Source organism: Dreissena polymorpha, chromosome 2 (genome assembly GCF_020536995.1).
Source record: "Dreissena polymorpha isolate Duluth1 chromosome 2, UMN_Dpol_1.0, whole genome shotgun sequence".
NCBI classification, from domain to species: domain Eukaryota; kingdom Metazoa; phylum Mollusca; class Bivalvia; order Myida; family Dreissenidae; genus Dreissena; species Dreissena polymorpha.
The window spans coordinates 52,088,910-52,109,129 of record NC_068356.1 but is presented as its reverse complement, the minus strand read 5'-3'; the positions used below and the strand labels follow the sequence as shown (position 1 = coordinate 52,109,129).

Below are 20,220 nucleotides of genomic sequence, written 5' to 3'. Positions count from 1 at the left end.
AGGTTGTATTGTATGCAGTTTAAGTTCAATTAGCGAGTGGTCAGTCATAAATCCTGGTTTTATGTTGCATGAGTCAATAATATTGCAAATCGACTCAGATATAAAAAAATAGTCTAGTCTGCAAAATATTGTTGCTTTTGTGTTTGATTGCCATGTGAATTTGCTCTCATTCGGATTAACTGTAACCAGATGTCTATCACATTGTAGTTTTCAATTATGTTATTCAGAATGTTTCTATTTTTTAATGAGTATAAAGGTTTCCATTCCTTTTATCTAATTATATTTCAGTCTGTCCATTACTACCAACGTGCCTTCCTTATATGATCGCATTTGATGTCAATAACTGCCTAATATGTACAGATACGGGTAAGTAAAATTATTTAAGCATCGTCATGGGAAAGCTTGGCTTCATGTCTGTGCGTTATGTGTCGGCCAATATTGTACTTTGCAGTCCACTTATCCGCCTATCAGGTACGCTGCCCGCTTTTATAAAATGCTTCATTTAAAGGAAGTATCTTATAAAAGTATACAGTTAATCCGGATAGCCTAGTCAATTTCTTATCTGGGAAGACATCTTTCTCGCATTAATTAAGCCCATCGTTACAAGAACTGGACTCAAATGCACTATAATAAACAACAGGGCACAAGCAAATTAACTTAACCTATAGTTCTTAAAATACAAAGACTATCAAAGTAGTAATAGCAATGTTATTAAAAGAAACAGAACGGATATATAGGGAAACATATAGCGCATCGGGTTTTGCAATTCCTGTTTTGTATAATACTGCTTGGTAGTAACAGTCATTAATTGGTCGCTTTAAATATTTAAGGAGTTCAATTTATGTTATTTATGCATACTGATATTTAAACATTAATCATTTGTAAAGTAACTTATGTGTGTGTGTGTGTGTGTGTGTGTGAGTTTGTAAAACCTACCAACCGGGGCAAATTGTATGAATACACACCAACAAACCGGGGAACACCTACCAACCGGGGAATTCCCCGGTTGGTTTTAGGCGAAAATCTCTAATCTACGTGTATGAAATACCAAACTGTCAATTTAAATTAGAAATCCAACGCCTTCCCCGATTAGCGGGTTTGTGGCATGCACAAAATATACACAATTTTTGACCAAATTACAATCGAGTGTGTATCCAGGCTTATAACAGTTCCCCGGTTGCGCTGTTTAAAAATCATACACTCGGTATTTATATCATTTAGTGAAAGTAAGTTGGAAAAATGGAGTTTCGAGCGAAAAAACGCATTAAACTAAGGTAAGTTTTTTAATTATGTTTACAACTTTCAATTACTATTAAAAAGCGTTTTTATGTAAACGTTAAAGTAATACTGGAAGACGAATTCTAAAGATCGATTTATATAAATATCATTTGATTACAAAGCTTGTTTTACGGTACATATTCCACGAATATATTTTATAAATATACGTTAAACAAAGTAGAGCTCTAGGCAGTTTTTCGTTATATATATATATAGTGGAGCTATCCTACTCACTCCGGCTTCGGCGTTAGCGTGAGCGTTAGCGTGAGCGTGAGCGTTAGAATGTTAAAGGTTGCGTACCACCTCAAATATTGTCCCTAAACATATTGCTTTTATATTAAGCATACTTCCTTACCAACATGACCCCAATCTATAAATAAGAGCAGACAACTGTAACAAGCATATTGTAAGAATTATGGCCCCTTTTCCCACTTAAAATATGCATATTATTGATAAATCTTTGTTAAAGTTTACGTACCACCGCAAATACTTTCTATGTCCCTTGACATATTGCTTTTATATTTTGCATACTTCTTTACCAACATAACCCCAATCGATAAACAAGAGCAGACAACTTTAACAAGCATTTTGTAAGAATTATGGCCCCTTTTCCACTTAGAATATTCATATTATTGATAAATCTTTATTAAAGTTTGCGTTCCACCTCAAATATTTTCTTTGTCCCTTGACATAAGGTGTCATATTTTGCATACTTCTTTACCAACATGACCCCAATCTATAAACACGAGCAGACAACTGTAAAAAGCATTTTGTAAGAATTATGGCCCCTTTTTTCACTTAGAATATGCATATTATTGGTTATTCTATGTTAAAGTTTGCGTACCACCTTAAATATTGTCTTTGTCCCTTGACATATTGCTTTCATATTTTGCATACCTCTGAACCAACATGACCCCAATCTATAAACAAGAGCAGACTACTGTAAACAACATTTTGTAAGAATTATGGCCCCTTTTTCCACTTAGAATATGCATATTATTAATAATTATTTGTTAAACTTTGCGTACCACCTCAAATATTTTAATTGTCCCTTGACATGCTGCTTTCATATTTTGCATACTTCTTGACCAACATGACCACAATCTATAAACAAGAGCAGACAACTGTAACAAGCATTTTGTAAGAATTATGGCCCTTTTTCCACTTAGTAACTTTGAATATTTTGTTAAATTTTGTGTTTACATCGACTTTACTTCTAAAGTATCAAGGCTATTGCTTTCAAACTTCAAATACTTTCTTACTATCATGAGGGTACTGCACCTGGCAAGTTGAATTTTACCTTGACCTTTGACATTGAATCTGACGGTCAAATTAATAAATTTTGATTAAATTGCCATAACTTCTTTATTTAAGATCAAAGTTGATTCATACTTTGACAAAACAACACTTACCTGATTCACCACAATGGTCTTCACCCAAACCATCCCACACGCCCCACCCTAGAAGTCCCCCCCCCCAAAAAAAAATGTTTTTGTTTTTCTTATTTTTTTTTAACATGTTAAAAAAGCAATTTGTTTTTTCTTAAGACCGTCCAACCATCCCACCCAAGCTATTGCTATCAAACTTGAAATACAATCTTATTAGTTTGTTTTATGTCTTTACAAATGTTCAATTCATATGTTTTGTGGAAAGCTGAACTCAATATCGTCTATAATGTACCACTTCTTTAAAACATAAGCGATCAATATGTTTGGTTTAAACTTATTTATTACGACATAGTAACATATTCACAAGTTACAAGACATTGACATAGGATCAATATGTTTCAATTATGGTCCTCTTCCAGTTAGAATATAACTATAGTACCTTGACCTTATTGAATATGAACAATTTCCCCATGGTGGCTTACTTTATACTGTCAAGCTCTTGAATAGTCGAGCGCGCTGTTTTCTGACAGCTCTTGTTGTTTTTCTCATCGACATTTCCATTTTAACATTTAGTAGCCAAAAGGGTCCAAGTCCCCTTGATCTCGCAAGAACGTACTGCCAGAATTACGTTGATCCACCAGGGTTTGAAGTAAAACCGTCAATGATGTCATAGGTACAAATATTTTTGTATATGGTTATGTTTAAAGTCGTTTAGAAATTATAAAAGAACATCGTAGCCACTTTCCATTAAAAAGAAGCAAACAAACATGGACTATTGGGTTACTTAATACTGGACAGAAGTATGGAAGTAGCATAAAGATCTATTGATTATTTATTAATAAAACACTATTGGCGCCTATATCTAGCCTTCAATTATATGACCAAAATGATTATTAATATAAAATGTCTACAAATATAAATATTTCAGGCGAAGGAGTCTTTGCCACTAAGCCTTTTAAAAAAGGAGACTTTCTTCTCGAATACAAAGGGGATCTGATAACACGAGTAAAACATGCACGGCAATTAGAAAAGGAGTATGAAAAGGAGGGTCAAGGCAGCTTCATTTACTTTTTTAAATACAGAGACAAATCTTGCTGGTAACTACAAATTATCTTTACTTTGCACATCAAACGTTTAAATCACGCCATTAGAAGAGGAATTATCTTTAGATTTTTCACCATAATAATTAAATTTGGCATGCGCGTTATTTTAGTTTAAAGCAACAGAAGTGTTTATTTAAATGTCTTATTCAGCACTGACGCTACCAACGATATATTTCATGAGGGTCGAATGATAAATGATGCCGAAAATGGAGACGCAAAACAATATTGTGTAATGAAAATAGTTGAAGTCAACCAAACTCTCCATCTATGCACTTTCGCCGACAGAGACATTGCAATTGGCGAGGAACTCCGATATGATTATGGAGTACCAACACTTCCATGGAGAAAGGTACATTCTATTGTAAAGATGTCATCTGTGATGGATTTATCACTGATATTTATCACATTTAAAATAAGCTTTAAATGTCTTTTGAATTATTATTTTTATAAATATAGCCAATCAGTTTTATGATTACATTCATGTTCATTCATGAGTTATTCATTTTAAATACAGATATTCAAATATCTTTTTGCCGTGAATTAAAATGTTTAATCATTGAACGTCGTCAAGCTCTACTTTAATGCGGTCTGTCTGATAATGTGTATTTGTTATTTGAATTGTCAGAAATGCACGGAGCAAAAAATGGGTATGTTTCACAGTGATTTGTTATTACTACACATGCATTAATACAAATGCGTTGTACTTAATGGTTTCATAACTAACGAACTTTCTAACACTGACTAGTTATGTGTAATACCAATTTTTATTGTTGTTTTGAATAGGCAACACAATGACTACTAGATCTACGGACAGCCAGGAACCAGGACAAACAACATCCACACACACGGAAGAAGTCAATGAGACGGTTTGTAATATTTCGCAAGGTCGAAGCTACTAAGGCGTATTTTCTGGTTGGTTTTGTCTTCAGTGAAATGGGCGTAATTTTGCCTTACTAAGGCGTATTTTCTGGTTAAATAACTTTTAGCCGTGAATTAAAATGGTTTATCATTGAACGTCGTCAAGCTCTACTTGAAATGCGTTCTGTCTGATAATGTGTATTTGTTTTTTGCATTTTCAGAAATGTACGGAACAAAAAAGGGTATGTTTCACAGTGATTTTGTTATTGCTACACATGCCTAAAATCATATTATGAACATCATGAAATTATTGTAATTGTTGTACAAGGAATTAATGCCAATGTGTTGTACTAAATGGTTTCATGAATAACGAACTTTTTAACTCTGACTAAATTATGTGTTATACCATTTTTTATTGTTGTTTTGAATAGGCAACACAATGACTACTGGATCTACGGACAGCCAGGGACCAGGACAAACAACATCCGTACACACGGAAGAAGTCGATGAGACGGTTTGTAAAATTTTACTATGTCGAAGCTACTAAGGCGTATTTTCTGGTTTGGTTTAGTCTTCAGTGAAATTGGCGTAATTTTGCATTAAATTATATTGTGCCAATATTTAATCCGGGTGATGCTAATTGGTATTTGGGCTTAACATAACACGTACGTCGATGATCATTATATTAACATGTTATAGCACACGTTTTACGAATTTTAAAAGAATAAAAATATTGTTTACCAGTTGTAGTGACTATGAACTACTTGTCTTTCAAAATCTTCATATACACAAAGAATTTAGAACTTACACCTGTCAATGAAACTGGTGAGCATGTGTATTAACCACTGTAGTCTATAAAGATCGACTTCATCATAATCACAAAAACGTTAATTATCGCTTATCCAAGAAGTGTAATATCATTAATTTTAATTTTCAGTATAACACTTATACGCTGCCAATTACTGTGTATGAAACTCTGAGACATTAGGAAATTTAACTTGCGTGTTACATATGGACATTGGTTGATATTTTATCTTAACGACAAAAAAAAAACAATAGCGTCTACTCGATATTTTACTATACGATATATTCTGACATGGGTAAGAAAAGATAGTTCATTTTATACCCACCACCGCACAATACATACAGGATTTACCGTGAACCGCAGTCCGTTCACCAGTTCTTTTTTCTTCCAACACATTTGTCCAGAGAAGTACAATACCTTTCATTTAACCGTGCATACATTTTGTCTTATTAGTATCTGTAAAAAATATTCATTGTATACTTTTTCGAACTTTGATAACATGTTATAACCTGGTATATGTTATGACATGCTACGTCGGTGTATTCAGTCAATCTTTAAAAAAGTAATTGTTTGATTCATTAGGCAAAATAATGTTTCCAAATTTGTCGTGTGACATCGATGTCATTATCAGGTGCCGTAAGTACCTGGACGCTTTTGTCGTAATTTTGCTATGAAAAATTGTACTGAAGTATATATTTAATATGAATATCTTACACACGGCAGTTAGCGACGTCATATGGTGTTTTATTATCCATGTACAGAAAAGGGTACTTCAAATACCAGGAGAACAAAACAAGCAGCCAAAAAGCAATGGAGTGAAAACGAAAAAGGAGCTGTCCACAGACACTTTGATCGTTTTTTGATAATGGGTAAATTACCAGGGAAAAAAGAAATACTTGCATGTATTGAATGTGAGAATGACCTTCACAACAGAAGTTGGAAAAATGTCAAAGACTTTTGCAGAAATTTAATTGAAACAAAAAAGCGACGAGGACTTTTAACTTAAAAAAAATATTACACATATAATGCACGTTTAGGAGAATACGTTAAAGGATGAAGTTGCCACATTTTTTTGTGTTTTCTTGTTCTATATACTCTTTTCGAAAACGATATATGTGTGCTTATTGTATTTGAATGTTTTATTAATACGGTTCAGTCAAAAACGTTATTTGTTCATAATCATATCGCCGAACAAATTAGGATTGGTATATAGTTCGGCCAAAGAGTGTTTCTTTGTACTTTCTATGACGAATTTCTACGAGTTACTCACTATACAAGTTATTTTTTACCCTAAACTTGGTGTATATAAATGAATATAGCAAACATGATAAAAAATCAATCTAGAAGGCTAAACGTTCAGAGAAGGCACAACAAAATTCAGTCGGATAAATGGAAACAAACGTTTTGTTCAAGCATAACAAACAAACACTTTTAGATGTAATAAGATAAATGTAAATAACATAAAAAAACTACTGCTAAACTACTGCTACAATATGAAGAATACAAATGAATATTTTGTCAATTTTACTAAATTTGTTTTGAATGACAGGTGTCTGACTTGCAGTTGAGTACTTAATAGATATTTTAAAGTAAAAATTTACCAAAATGTAAATTATTGCGTAAATATCGCACTAGAATTGATTAAATAGTTGTTAAATATTACAATAATTTCCAACACAGATTTGTGTGCATTTGTTTTGCGTGTAGATATTCACATAAGCTATCAATTCACATATTTGCTTTGTGTATATAATTGGTATGTTTATATGTTTTTCATATCAAAATTGCTTGATCTACAAAAATTCGCGAGGAGTTTTGCATTTTTTCCCATGTTTTAATTGAAGTTTATAATTCAACGACGATGAAAATTACTAAGATGCCAGATTTAGTTATGTGTTTGTCTCATTTATGGTTAAAGATCAATTAACATACCCATTTCCCAGACTAAGATATTGTTAAAACAATTTATCGCGTTTGCGACTGACCTCTTTTATGCATTCTAACACAAGCTATTTACTTGTTTTTTTTTCGAATACTCTTCATGTACACACACTTGAACAAGCTGTAGATTACCTAGAACAAAACATATTTGAAACATATATTCATATGTGATATGTAAATGCATGCACAAAGCTAATAATTTATCATGTTTATACACTTTGCGATATGATGCTATAATGTCGGTTGTTTTAAGTGATTAATCATTATGTTAACCATGTTATCTGCCATCTGGAATGTAATTAAGTGTTTTGACATGTATGCGAAATTGATCGTGTTCGATTTGGTGCTGTATATTCAGAATTGAGTCACACTGTTATAATTTTCCTGTTGGTACATATTATTTTAAGTTGGCACCAACAAGGGTCTAACAATTGATCCACATGTGCACTCCCAGTAAGTATATATACTACAATGTAAGTGATTTAAAATAATATTAAACTACGTGTTTGATAAGTGTTTGCTTTGGTTCATATTTAATTATTAGTGTTTTTATATAATGATAATGCTGTCAAAGTCAGCGGTGATTATACGTGTATAACAACATTAATTATAACTTTTATATTGTTTTCAACAAATAATATATGGATGACACATCGGCATAACTTTTCAGTGCTTAAAATACACTCTTTCTATTATATTTTATGCAAAAATTAGGTACATAAGTTGGTTTACATAAAGGTAGTTTGAACAAAATACGTGAATTCAAATCTTAAAAAAAGGTGTTTGGTTTGCAAGGGAAAACAAAGCGATTGCCAGTGACTATTTTCCTTAAAATATAATCTGTTATTTCGACAGGTAGAATTAAATGTAAGTTCATTATTAACGTTAACCCGTTTTGGGCATTCTCTACTCAAACAAAGGCATACATACTGTATTTTTTTAATACAACACATGTTTAATGGTATCACAGTTGTAGAATTGGAATACATATATTATAACAATAAATACTGATCATTATTCAGATTGACCTACCTCCGTAGACTAAGTCACTGGAGCATCAAAATGCATTGTTATCAAGTCGTTTTGCTAGTTTACTAAACTATTTAGTTTCTCAGGCCTCGCCACATTAGTTGTGAAACGTTCATGATTGTTTCAAGTTACAGATTTTATTATTTTTGAAAGTGCAATAAATGTATTTAAGACAATTTAAGTGAAGTGGAAGTTGCCATGCGTGTGAATGAATTTTCTGATGTTTACCTATTTCAGGGGATTAAATGCATGAGTTATTTTATAATGTCAGAGTAAGGACAAAGTTAATTTACACTACTCAATCTACATGCATATGGGCAGTTCTTCTTTTAGGATAAAAAACTTCATAGTACGTGAAAATCGTGAATGCTTTTTTCTGATGGAAAAAAGGAATTAAACAAATAAGCCGCCTCCCCCTCTCCTTCATTCGGTTTGACAAATAGCGTGGCCTGAAAAAAATAACATTATTTTTAAGTTTTAAGAACGAATTGTTTTCATTTGTTGATTAATTGCACCATGATTGTTATGGTATTTTGCAGCACTTGCATGCTTGTAGTCGGCTTATATCTAATGAAGTCATAAATGTATTGTTTGATTGTTTTGTCTCTTATGCTTATTTTGACGTGAATACTATTTGAGTCAATCAAATAAGGCATTTGTGTATAACTTATATAAGGTCATATGATAAACATATTTAATTTAAATATTGTATCATACATATTCTTTTCAATTTTTGTACTAACATAAATATTATCCATGAACGTGCACGCCATTGTCCTATTAACAACGGTACCATAATTACACACAATTACCCCTGTTGGTAAACGCAAATTCCCCGTTGGACATTATTGAAGTTCCACGGTGATAGCGCGCTTAAGTTCCTCTCTTGGTTAACACAATTCCCCTGTTGGCACACATTAAAGTTCCACGGTTGGTACGCACATAGTACCCCTGTTGGTATACACCGTTCCCCAGTTGGAACACATTGAAGTGCCACAGTTGGAACGCACTAAGTTCCCCTGTTGGTATACACCATTCCCCTGTTGGTACACATTGAAGTTCCACAGTTGGTACGCACTTAGTACCCCTGTCGGTATACACCGTTCCCCAGTTGGCACACATCGCAGTTCCTCATTTGGTACGCACATAATTCCCCGGTGTGCATGTAAAATTTTCTTTGATTTATTACCCTATTTATCATAATTTTTATGTCAAAATCGTATTTTAGGTTCGAAACTTGTCTGTTCTTTATCACTTTCAGCTTTCTAGAATATGTGGAAATGGTGGTCCCCGGTTGGTAGGTTTAGAACACATTTCCCCGGTTGGAAGGTTTTACAAGTATGTGTGTGTGTGTGTGTGTGTGTGTGTGTGTGTGTGTGTGTGTGTGTGTGTGTGTGTGTGTGTGTGTGTGTGTGTGTGTGTGTGTGTGTGTGTGTGTGTGTGTGTGTGTGTGTGTGTGTGTGTGTGTGTGTGTGTGTGTGTGTGTGTGTGTGTGTGTGTGTGTGTGTGTGTGTGTGTGTGTGTGTGTGTGTGTGTGTGTGTGTGTGTGTGTGTGTGTGTGTGTGTGTGTGTGTGTGTGTGTGTGTGTGTGTGTGTGTGTGTGTGTGTGTGTGTGTGTGTGTGTGTGTGTGTGTGTGTGTGTGTGTGTGTGTGTGTGTGTGTGTGTGTGTGTGTGTGTGTGTGTGTGTGTGTGTGTTGATTTAGTTAATTTTCCAAACAGGTGATCATAATCGACCATACAATAATATGAATGGTTGTCCCCTACTGACCGTTTCGCCAACCCTTAAGAAAGATTGCCACATCGACAGATATGGTTGTTTCTTGTGTGATGCATCGGGTAAGATTTATCTATACTCTTTAGTATGTATATTATATATTATAATATATATTATTTCATGTCCGAAAAGTATCAGTCCCATGTTCGCCTGTGCAGTCCTTCTACGTTAATAGAAAACGACACTTTACGCCTAATCTAGATTTTCGTTAAGTAGAGACCTTTAAACAAAACATTTTTAAAAAGCGGAAAGTGTCTTGCTTTGTTAGCGATTGCGGTCTTCACATGCTACTGTATGATGAGTCAATTTTTTCCGAAACGATGCGCATTATAATTTTCGGAACAACAACTGACCTATTCATGTAATAGGTATACATCGCAACCAATTACACACAGCTTAACATAAACATAACATAACATTACAGAAGCGAACAATGCCGAAAATGCTTTCAACCCAATCGCAAAACTCTAACAACTAGCAGTTCAACCAATTCAAAATTATACCTACACATCGTCAAAAAATAGAACTCAAAAGCTACTATCCATTCGTGTTCAATGTAAATGTGTAACCTCTACACATTGACAGTTACCATTTTGTGTGATCATAACATTGTTACAATTATACCCAGAGAGTTTAAAATGACTAACCAGTATAACCTTCAAATGTTGTTTTGCAGTTATCACAACAAAAACACCAACCACCACCCCTGTCCCAACCACGACAGATATAACGACAACCACCACTAACCCAACACAAACAGCGATCAATATAACCTCAACTACAACATCTATAACAACCTCCGACATAACAATGACTCCTACAACAACTCTAACAACATCTCCGACAACAACTGCACCTACTACCGCAACAACACCCACGGTTGCTACTACCACAGGTATTCAATGTCAATAGTCTAGCAGTTAAATAGAGTCGTATGGGCTCAATGCATGTGCGTAAACTTTCAATCAAGATAAGCCCGTGAGAACTGCACAACCTTATACTGGACAACATTCCAAACGAGGCGCATATTACATAACTTTGAGAACTGCACAACCTTATACTGGACAACATTCCAAACGAGGCGCATATTACATAACGTTGAGAACTACGCAACCTTATACTGGACAACGTTCCAAACGAGGCGCATATTACATAACTTTTATAACTTTTAACCGCGCAGTGGTGTAATCAAAATATACTTGCATACACTCATAAATTGAGTATCAGCTTTATCTATCGCAGACTTTATCGTGTATAACCGTCATATGCAAATGCGTTTATAGCGAGATTATACGATGTTGTGTATGTATTTAATTGTAATATTGATAAAATATGTTACAATAACACACAATAGGCAAGACAAATTATATATTAAAGCCAAATTTCATAAAATGAAGCTAAGACAAATTAGCGCCCCGAGCCGATTGTGACGTACATATTTTCCTACAATAGCCTAAGCATTCGTCTTTGTATTAGGATCGGAGTTAGTGTTTGTGTGTCGTATGAATAGATATCGTTGCAGGAATTCAAATAAACCGTTAAACTCAATGTAGATTCACATCGTACATGTATGGTTTACATGCTGGCGAATTCGGCTATACAGCCGTTTTCAATTTCAGAAATAAATATCTGGCTTATTTCGCATTTTTGACACATGTTCTTCTTAACTTTTCTTTTGATTTATATTGAAATATATATATATATATATATATAATAAGTTTTTTACACATTTTATATAAATTCATCAATATTTGACAAAATCGTATAATCCCGCATTAAAATGAAAAAGGTAAATATATTCTAATTTCTGAACGCAAATTACATGACATTTTATCTTTTTTATGACCAATGTGTCCTCCGTTCCCGAGCGATTGTCCTGATATTCGGAGCTGCATTGACGTGGACGCAAACCTTTGTTCTGTCTGCCTATGTGCAGGTAGAATAACATTAAGTTGACTAAAGCACATGCTTAATAATTGTTTTGAGAGCAATTCTTTTGAACATCCCTTACGCCATAGACATATTGTTTCTAGAATACACCCTTACGCCATAGACATATTGTTTCTAGAATACACCCTTACGCCATAGACATATTGTTTCTAGAATACACCCTTACGCCATAGACATATTGTTTCTAGAATACACCCTTACGCCATAGACATATTGTTTCTAGAATACACCCTTACGCCAGAGACATATTGTTTCTAGAATACACCCTTACGCCAAAGACATATTGTTTCTAGAATACACCCTTACGCCATAGACATATTGTTTCTAGAATACACCCTTACGCCATATACATATTGTTTCTAGAATACACCCTTACGCCATAGACATATTGTTTCTAGAATACACCCTTACGCCATAGACATATTGTTTCTAGAATACACCCTTACGCCATAGACATATTGTTTCTAGAATACACCCTTACGCCATAGACATATTGTTTCTAAAATACACCCTTACGCCATAGACATATTGTTTCTAGAATACACCCTTACGCCATAGACATATTGTTTCTAGAATACACCCTTACGCCATAGACATATTGTTTCTAGAATACACCCTTACGCCATAGACATATTGTTTCTAGAATACACCCTTACGCCATAGACATATTGTTTCTAGAATACAGTACGATGCATACTATATCACAATAAGCATAACGCAAATTGACCAAAGCTTGATTAACCGCCTGTCAACAGTCAATGCAACACGTTATGGGTTAAATACACTTTAGGATCACATATTTGACGTTATGTTTCAAAGTTATCGCAACTACTGGATAAAAACATATATCGGTTTTTAAAACACAAACATATCACCAGAAGATTACCAGAAAGTACGTCATTCAAGATACTCGACAACATATGTTTTCATTTCATGCCAATTTAATTGATCAAGTCATACTTGTTAAAAGCAAGTTTAAAAAATAAACATGTATAGACCTTGTCATTGAATTTCATAAAACAAATTCTTATGTTTGTTTTATTGAACCTCAGATTCAATGTATGTGATGTATTAAAATGTTGTTTTTTTCTTCAAAATGCGTTAAAATTAAATTATTCTTCAAAAACGCACGTATCGCCAAATCAACTGTACCCAAATAGCGATTATAAATGCCCAACAACAATAAAAATATACTTTTAGGCATGACATGTTTTACGTTAATACTAAAGACAACGAAATTTTATCTATGTTTTTTGGTATTGCTAGCGATTGCTTATATGAAAATTATATTCATTGATTGAGAAAAACGTTCACAGAGTGATCCGAAACGAAAAAAGAAACCAACATGCATTCAAGTTGTAAACATTGTCTGAAATATTTATTATGTTCTGTTTTGATATTAATAACCTATTGATGTTCGCGTTCGTGAAAAACATCAAGATTGTAAACATAAACCTTAAACATAACTATCTCTACTAATTATGCCATGAGTCTAGGTGACAACATGACAACTCTATCCCCCGGCTGCAGGCCACTGGAGTGTCTGTTAGACTGTGGGGATTCTCCAACGTACATGAAGGACGAAACCGGATCTAATTAGATTGCAATATGCTAGTTGCCCAGAACAAAATATCAATGTACTTATAAAAACTCAACAATGTTGCAACTTATAAAGGGCATCAAATTTCAGCGTTGGTTGCAATGTTTGGTTTTGTAAAGTTAAGGTTAAACAAATCTTCAATGATTCGTTCTTCATTGGCCGATTTCTAAACTTATGCGAAATATGTTGATTATCTATATGTAACCAACTTTTTCTGTAGAATTATTAGTGTATTTAAAAACTACAGGTACCTAGCGTAAACGCGAACGTAGCATTTGGTCGTTATTTATACATCTAAAAAGAGGTGGCACCCGTGATTTACAGCTGTGTGTGTATGTTCTGGATCCAAGTACTCATTCAGATCCAACGCATTCGATTTCATGTTCGGATAACTCTCCAGGAATATATTTTGAGACAAGTCATACAAAAACGACTTTAAAGCACGAAAGATTATTTACCATATACATTATAAGTGAATTGTGTTTGGTTGTCTTTTTAGACAATGTGAAGTAGTTAGTCTTTTGAATTTTCACAACGCGAATGATGTTGTTTTCTTGTGGTCGCGTACAATGTACATGGTGTATATACCATGACCCGTCAGCCCGAATCAACAGGCATCAATCATCATTAGCAACACCACCGAAACAATCTAATATTTAATAATCAACATACTTATACATGTACAAGACCAAACATGGACATACAAACATCAACGTACAGTTGCGTAAACAAACACAATAATATTGGTGAGTTTAAAAGAACAATTTTTGTTATCGTGTGGAACGCTTTTGAAGGCACGTGTCAATAGTCTGTCAATTCGCAAACAACTTCGCAGCATACATTTAGGTATAAACCAACAAATTGACGTACAAAGCACACATTTTTAACAATGATAGCATAGTTTATGTTCAGAAATGAAATATTATATTTCTCTGCCTCACAATCAAATCCACGCTTTTACGAAACCGACCTGAATGTATCATACATACTATATTGTGTGTGCAGAAAGTGTCCTCCCAGATTAGCCTGTGTAGTCCGAAAAGTCTAATCATGGCCGAAGCTTTCCGCTTGAAAACGGTTTTCGTTAACACGAGACTTCATTTTAAAGAAAAGTTTCATCAAAGCTTACCGTGTCTTCCATTACTAGCCTGAGAAAATTGCGCACATACATTAAACCCAGTTTTACAGATTCATGCTCGTGTGTTTTCTTTCCTTTAAATAACGCTTATTTTCAACTTCTTAGTAAAGATAAAATACAGTTTCAGCACGTTAACTGATTATTTAGGATATGGTAAACACTAGTAGCAATACACTGAGTTGGCATCAGTGTATCAATTATATAGAAGTGTTGGATTTCCTTATATTCTGGTATACTTTAAATTCGAAAGAAATACCGTCTTCTTCGTGATAGGTATCGGAAGTGGCGTCGTTTCTGAAAAAGTTAATTATGGAACGTTTCAGCGCGTGTGTAATCGTGAAGCAACACTTAATCCGTCTGTGTCTTTCACCAATTATAGCCTTTAAACAACTAATAATTTAATAATTAGCACTACATCGTGTTTATAAAGTTTTTTTTATTTAAATGCTTCACTAACTTCTTCAAACTCGTTAAGATAACTGGACAAAGTAAGTAAATATATTGAAATTTAAACCGCACATGCGACATGTAATCCCTACTTTACTTCTCGGAAGTCGTCATCAAAAGGCGGGAAAAATGTGTCTGACGGAAAGTCCTTGTACACGTGAGTGAGATAGATTCGTCCACAGAGCGGATGAGACAGGCACTCCTGCAGTAAACAAAACAAGGGACAAAATTGTCACAAAACCAGGTTTTCATTGTGAAAAAAAAATCTGATAAAGGGAGAAAACTCAAACTGAACTTTTGAAATGACAAAAAAAAATTAACCCCCTTTGTAAGTTTTTTTTTTTTTTTAAATCTATTTTTAGTCGTGGCGACCTTGACATTGGAGATATTGACGTGAATCTTTCGTGGGACACACCGTCCCATGATGGTGAACAAATGTGCCAAATGATTTTAAAATCTCACAATGAATGACATAGTTATGGCCAGGACAAGCTCATTTATGGCCATTTTTGACCTTTGAACTCAAAGTGTGACCTTGACCTTGGAGATATCGACGTAATTATTTCGCGCGACACACCGTCCAATGATGGTGAACAAATGTGCCAAATGATTTTAAAATCTGACGATGAACGACATAGTTATGGCTCGGACAAGCTCATTTATGGCCATTTTTGACCTTTGAACTCAAAGTGTGACCTTGACCTTGGAGATATCGACGTAATTATTTCGCGCGACACACCGTCCAATGATGGTGAACAAATGTGCCAAATGATTTTAAAATCTGACAATGAACGACATAGTTATGGCCCGGACAAGCTTATTCCGCCAGCCCGCCAGCCCGCCAGCCCGCCAGCCAGCCCGCCAGCCAGCCAGCCCGCCAGCCAGCCAGCCCGCCCGCATTCGCCAATCTAATAACCAGTTTTTTCCTTCGGAAAACCTGGTTAACAATCGTTAGACTCGTCTAAGAGAGTGGATAAAGAAGGCGCTACTGTACACGTGTAGTCCATCAATTAAATCAATTAAACCCTATTTAAATAGACTCGACCATATTGCAGGTAAGATAGGCATCTTTTAAGTACATAACACATCAGTATTATAGAATCGTTCACAGGTTTTAGACTAACCATCCCCTTGGAACGTTAATGCTCAACAAACGTTATTATAGTAGCTTGTGTCACCCGAATTCAGATGCTTAAATAAATTCAAGCTATAATATTTTGAGCATCGAGCATACATACTTTAGCAATATCACTTTATCACGTGGTCGAATGGTCTCAATTCACTTTAGCCTTGCTTCTGGGAAAGCGGACCTAAATCATGTGCATGAAGTGTCGTATCAGATGTGCATGAAGTGTCGTATCAGATGTGCATGAAGTGTCGTATCAGATGTGCATGAAGTGTCGTGTCAGATGTGCATGAAGTGTCGTATCAGATGTGCATGAAGTGTCGTGTCAGATGTGCATGAAGTGTCGTATCAGATGTGCATGTAGTGTCGTGTCAGATGTGCATGAAGTGTCGTGTCAGATGTGCATGAAGTGTCGTGTCAGATGTGCATGGAGTGTCGTGTCAGATGTGCATGAAGTGTCGTGTCAGATGTGCATGAAGTGTCGTGTCAGATGTGCATGAAGTGTCGTGTCAGATGTGCATGAAGTGTCGTGTCAGATGTGCATGAAGTGTCGTATCAGATGTGCATGAAGTGTCGTATCAGATGTGCATGAAGTGTCGTATCAGATGTGGATGAAGTGTCGTATGAGATGTGCATGAAGTGTCGTATCAGATGTGCATGAAGTGTCGTGTCAGATGTGCATGAAGTGTCGTATCAGATGTGCATGAAGTGTCGTATCAGATGTGCATGAAGTGTCGTGTCAGATGTGAATGAAGTGTCGTGTCAGATGTGCATGGAGTGTCGTGTCAGATGTGCATGAAGTGTCGTGTCAGATGTGCATGAAGTGTCGTATCAGATGTGCATGAAGTTTCGCATCAGATGTGCATATAGTGTCGTATCAGATGTGCATGAAGTGTCGTATCAGTTGTGCATGAAGTGTCGTGTCAGATGTGAATGAAGTGTCGTGTCAGATGTGCATGTAGTGTATTATCAGATGTGCATGAAGTGTCGTATCAGATGTGCATGAAGTGTCGTGTCAGATGTGCATGAAGTGTCGTATCAGATGTGCATGAAGTGTCGTATCAGATGTGCGTGAAGTGTCGTATCAGATGTGCATGAAGTGTCGTATCAGATGTGCATGAAGTTTCGTATCAGATGTGCATGAAGTGTCGCATCAGATGTGCATGAAGTGTCGTATCAGATGTGAATGAAGTGTCGTATCAGTTGTGCATGAAGTGTCGTGTCAGATGTGAATGAAGTGTCGTGTCAGATGTGCATGGAGTGTATTATCAGATGTGCATGAAGTGTCGTATCAGATGTGCATGAAGTGTCGTATCATATGTGCGTGAAGTGTCGTACAGGACGTGAATGAATTGTCGTATCAGATGTGCATGAAGTGTCGTATCAAATGTGCATGAAATTTCGTATTATATTTGCATGAAGTGTCGTGTCAGATATGCATGAAGTGTCGTATCAGATGTGCATGAAGTGTCGTATCAGATGTGCATGAAGTGTCGTATCAGATGTGCATGAAGTGTCGTATCAGATGTGCATGAAGTGAAGCATCAGATGTTCATGAAGTGTCGTATCAGATTTGCATGAAGTGTCGTGTCAGATGTGCATGAAGTGTCGTATCAGATGTGCATGAAGTGTCGTATCAGATGTGCATGAAGTGTCGTATCAGATGTGCATGAAGTGTCGTGTCAGGTTTGCGTGAAGTGTCGTGTCAGATGTGCATGACGTGTCGTGTCCGATGTGCATGAAGTGTCGTGTCAGATGTGCATGAAGTGTCGTATCAGATGTGCATGAAGTGTCGTATCAGATGTGCATGAAGTGTCGTGTCAGATGTGCATGAAGTGTCGTGTCAGATGTGCATGAAGTGTCGTATCAGATGTGCATGAAATGTCGTGTCAGATGTGCATGAAGTGTCGTATCAGATGTGCATGAAGTGTCGTGTCAGATGTGCGTGAAGTGTCGTATCAGATGTACATGAAGTGAATCAGATGTGCATGAAGTGTCGTATCAGATGTGCATGAAGTGTCGTATCAGATGTGCATGAAGTGTCGTATCAGATGTGCACGAAGTGTCGCATCATATGTGCATGAAGTGTCGTGTCAAGTTTGCGTAGTCCGTACAGGCTAATGTAAAGTGTCGTGTCAGATGTGCATGAAGTGTTGTGTCAGATGTGCATGAAGTGTCGTGTCAGATGTGCATGAAGTGTCGTATCATATGTGAGCAGTCCGTACAGGCTAATTAGGGACGTTACTTTATGTATACGTTGGATTTTCGCTACAAAACAATAGGAAGGTGTAGTCAGAAATTAGCCTGGGAAAACACACCAAGCACTATACGCACATGCATTATGCTCATGTTTGTTCTGAAAGAGATATTTTGCCTCGGATATTAGGCTTTATAACTATCAGATTATCATATTTTTATTTTGGTATTAGGTTTATTTCAGAAACAATAAGTATTAAAAGCCTTATACCTGGTATATGCCTGCACCACCCATTATCCAGACGCTGTCCAATTTTCCGTTCCGGTTCAGATCTGCGATGTACTCGAGAGCCTCAGGTACACTTCCGGCCACCGTCAGAAGATTCGGGTGTGTCTTGATACTACAAGCGGAAATGCACATGCGGAATTGCGATATGACAATACATTTGATAATTTGTTACTTTATCAGAAACCTTTTTACAAAGAAAATGTGCAGTATTATTTAGCTGATACTATACTTGTACTTGTTTTATTGCCTCGTGCCTAAAAAAGTGATAATGATGCTGCTCTATTGTTTCTTAGCCGTTGTGAACTTAAAAAGTAATTAAATCTAATAATGATTAATTTGTATTGGCTTTGGTTATAAATAATGATATTTTGAAGTCGGGTTTTATTTCCAAGTGTATTTCAGTGACCTTGTTTACATATTTTAATTTTTCGCATGCCATACACATGTGTTGCTAAGTGCACGGTTTACGGATGCTGACGACATTTTAGAATGACAATTGAAATAGCATAGGCTGCAGAACATGAGGTAGACGCACCTTGGGTCACGTGACTGACTACAGACGATGTGATATACGCCTCCATAGCTCGCCTGAAAGTCCGTACATCCCGCCCAGCTCTTACGGCCATGTACATGTACAATCATCAAACTGGAGTCTGGATTAAAATACAACAACTGTAAATGGATATATCAACATAATTCATGTCTTTATTTGAATGACAAACATTAACGATAGTAATCTTGTGAAATCCATTAAACGTTCTTCTCAATAACTAAAAATGTGTCTAGGGTTAACTTAATCATGGAAAACGGGAAAACTTAGTCTGGAACACTTTAAATCAATCAATTTAGCCGCTGTGCTATATGGGTCGTGTTCTTGGAAAATGGAGCTTTTTACATGTGCGTACAGTGTTAGCCTGTAAAGTCCGCAAACTTCCCGCTGATATTCTACTTTCGGTTAAAAGTCTATTCCTAGCGAAAATCAGTTTAGGTGGAAAGTGTCTTTCCTCATCGCGGACTGCATGGCTAATGTGTGGCGACATTTAAACGAAAATGCAATAATACTCGTTTTTACAGACCGAGTCTCATGTTTACAATATTACCTTTCTTGTGTGTGGATGTGGTCTTTAAATAATACTCAAAATCGGCCCTGTAAACAGACATAAACTTGCAAGCATAGTAGGTAAAGAAAAATGAGCTTTGTTTTGGAAAAACTGGTCTTAATGCGTGTGCGCAAAGTGTAATCCCAGATATGCCGGTATAAGTGTAGATTGTCATCCCCCTTTCTGAAAAAAGCTGG

The 20,220-nt window shown here is 35.7% G+C and overlaps 1 protein-coding gene and 1 long non-coding RNA gene across 8 annotated transcripts in view; one reads left to right on the top strand and one right to left on the bottom strand.

Moving 5' to 3' along the window:
- Positions 1-933: 933 nt before the first annotated feature.
- LOC127867031 (uncharacterized) lies at positions 934-7,752 on the top strand. 2 transcript variants are annotated; one of them, XR_008043229.1, is made up of 8 exons: positions 934-1,274; positions 3,240-3,339; positions 3,595-3,763; positions 3,920-4,118; positions 4,553-4,635; positions 4,849-4,869; positions 5,059-5,141; positions 6,194-7,752. It is a non-coding gene; the product is annotated as an uncharacterized LOC127867031 (long non-coding RNA). The 2 variants fall into 2 exon arrangements; XR_008043228.1 differs by lacking the exon at positions 934-1,274 and having other exon boundaries at positions 2,871-3,339.
- Positions 7,753-14,418: 6,666 nt separating this feature from the next.
- LOC127867019 (dihydrofolate reductase-like) overlaps positions 14,419-20,220 on the bottom strand; it is a 148,252-nt gene continuing 142,450 nt past the window's right edge. For 4 of the 6 annotated variants that reach the window (XM_052407942.1, XM_052407940.1, XM_052407939.1 and 1 more), the window contains exons 3-7: positions 20,024-20,070; positions 19,459-19,576; positions 18,906-19,035; positions 15,405-15,514; positions 14,419-15,159 (exon numbers count right to left, since the gene is read on the bottom strand). In XM_052407942.1, coding sequence (XP_052263902.1) covers positions 15,063-15,159; positions 15,405-15,514; positions 18,906-19,035; positions 19,459-19,576; positions 20,024-20,070 — 502 coding nt within the window. In that variant the 3' untranslated portion in view covers positions 14,419-15,062. Of the gene's footprint in view, positions 15,160-15,384; positions 15,515-18,905; positions 19,036-19,458; positions 19,577-20,023; positions 20,071-20,220 lie in introns of all 6 variants that reach the window. The other 2 variants (XM_052407943.1, XM_052407944.1) reach the window with 2 other exon arrangements.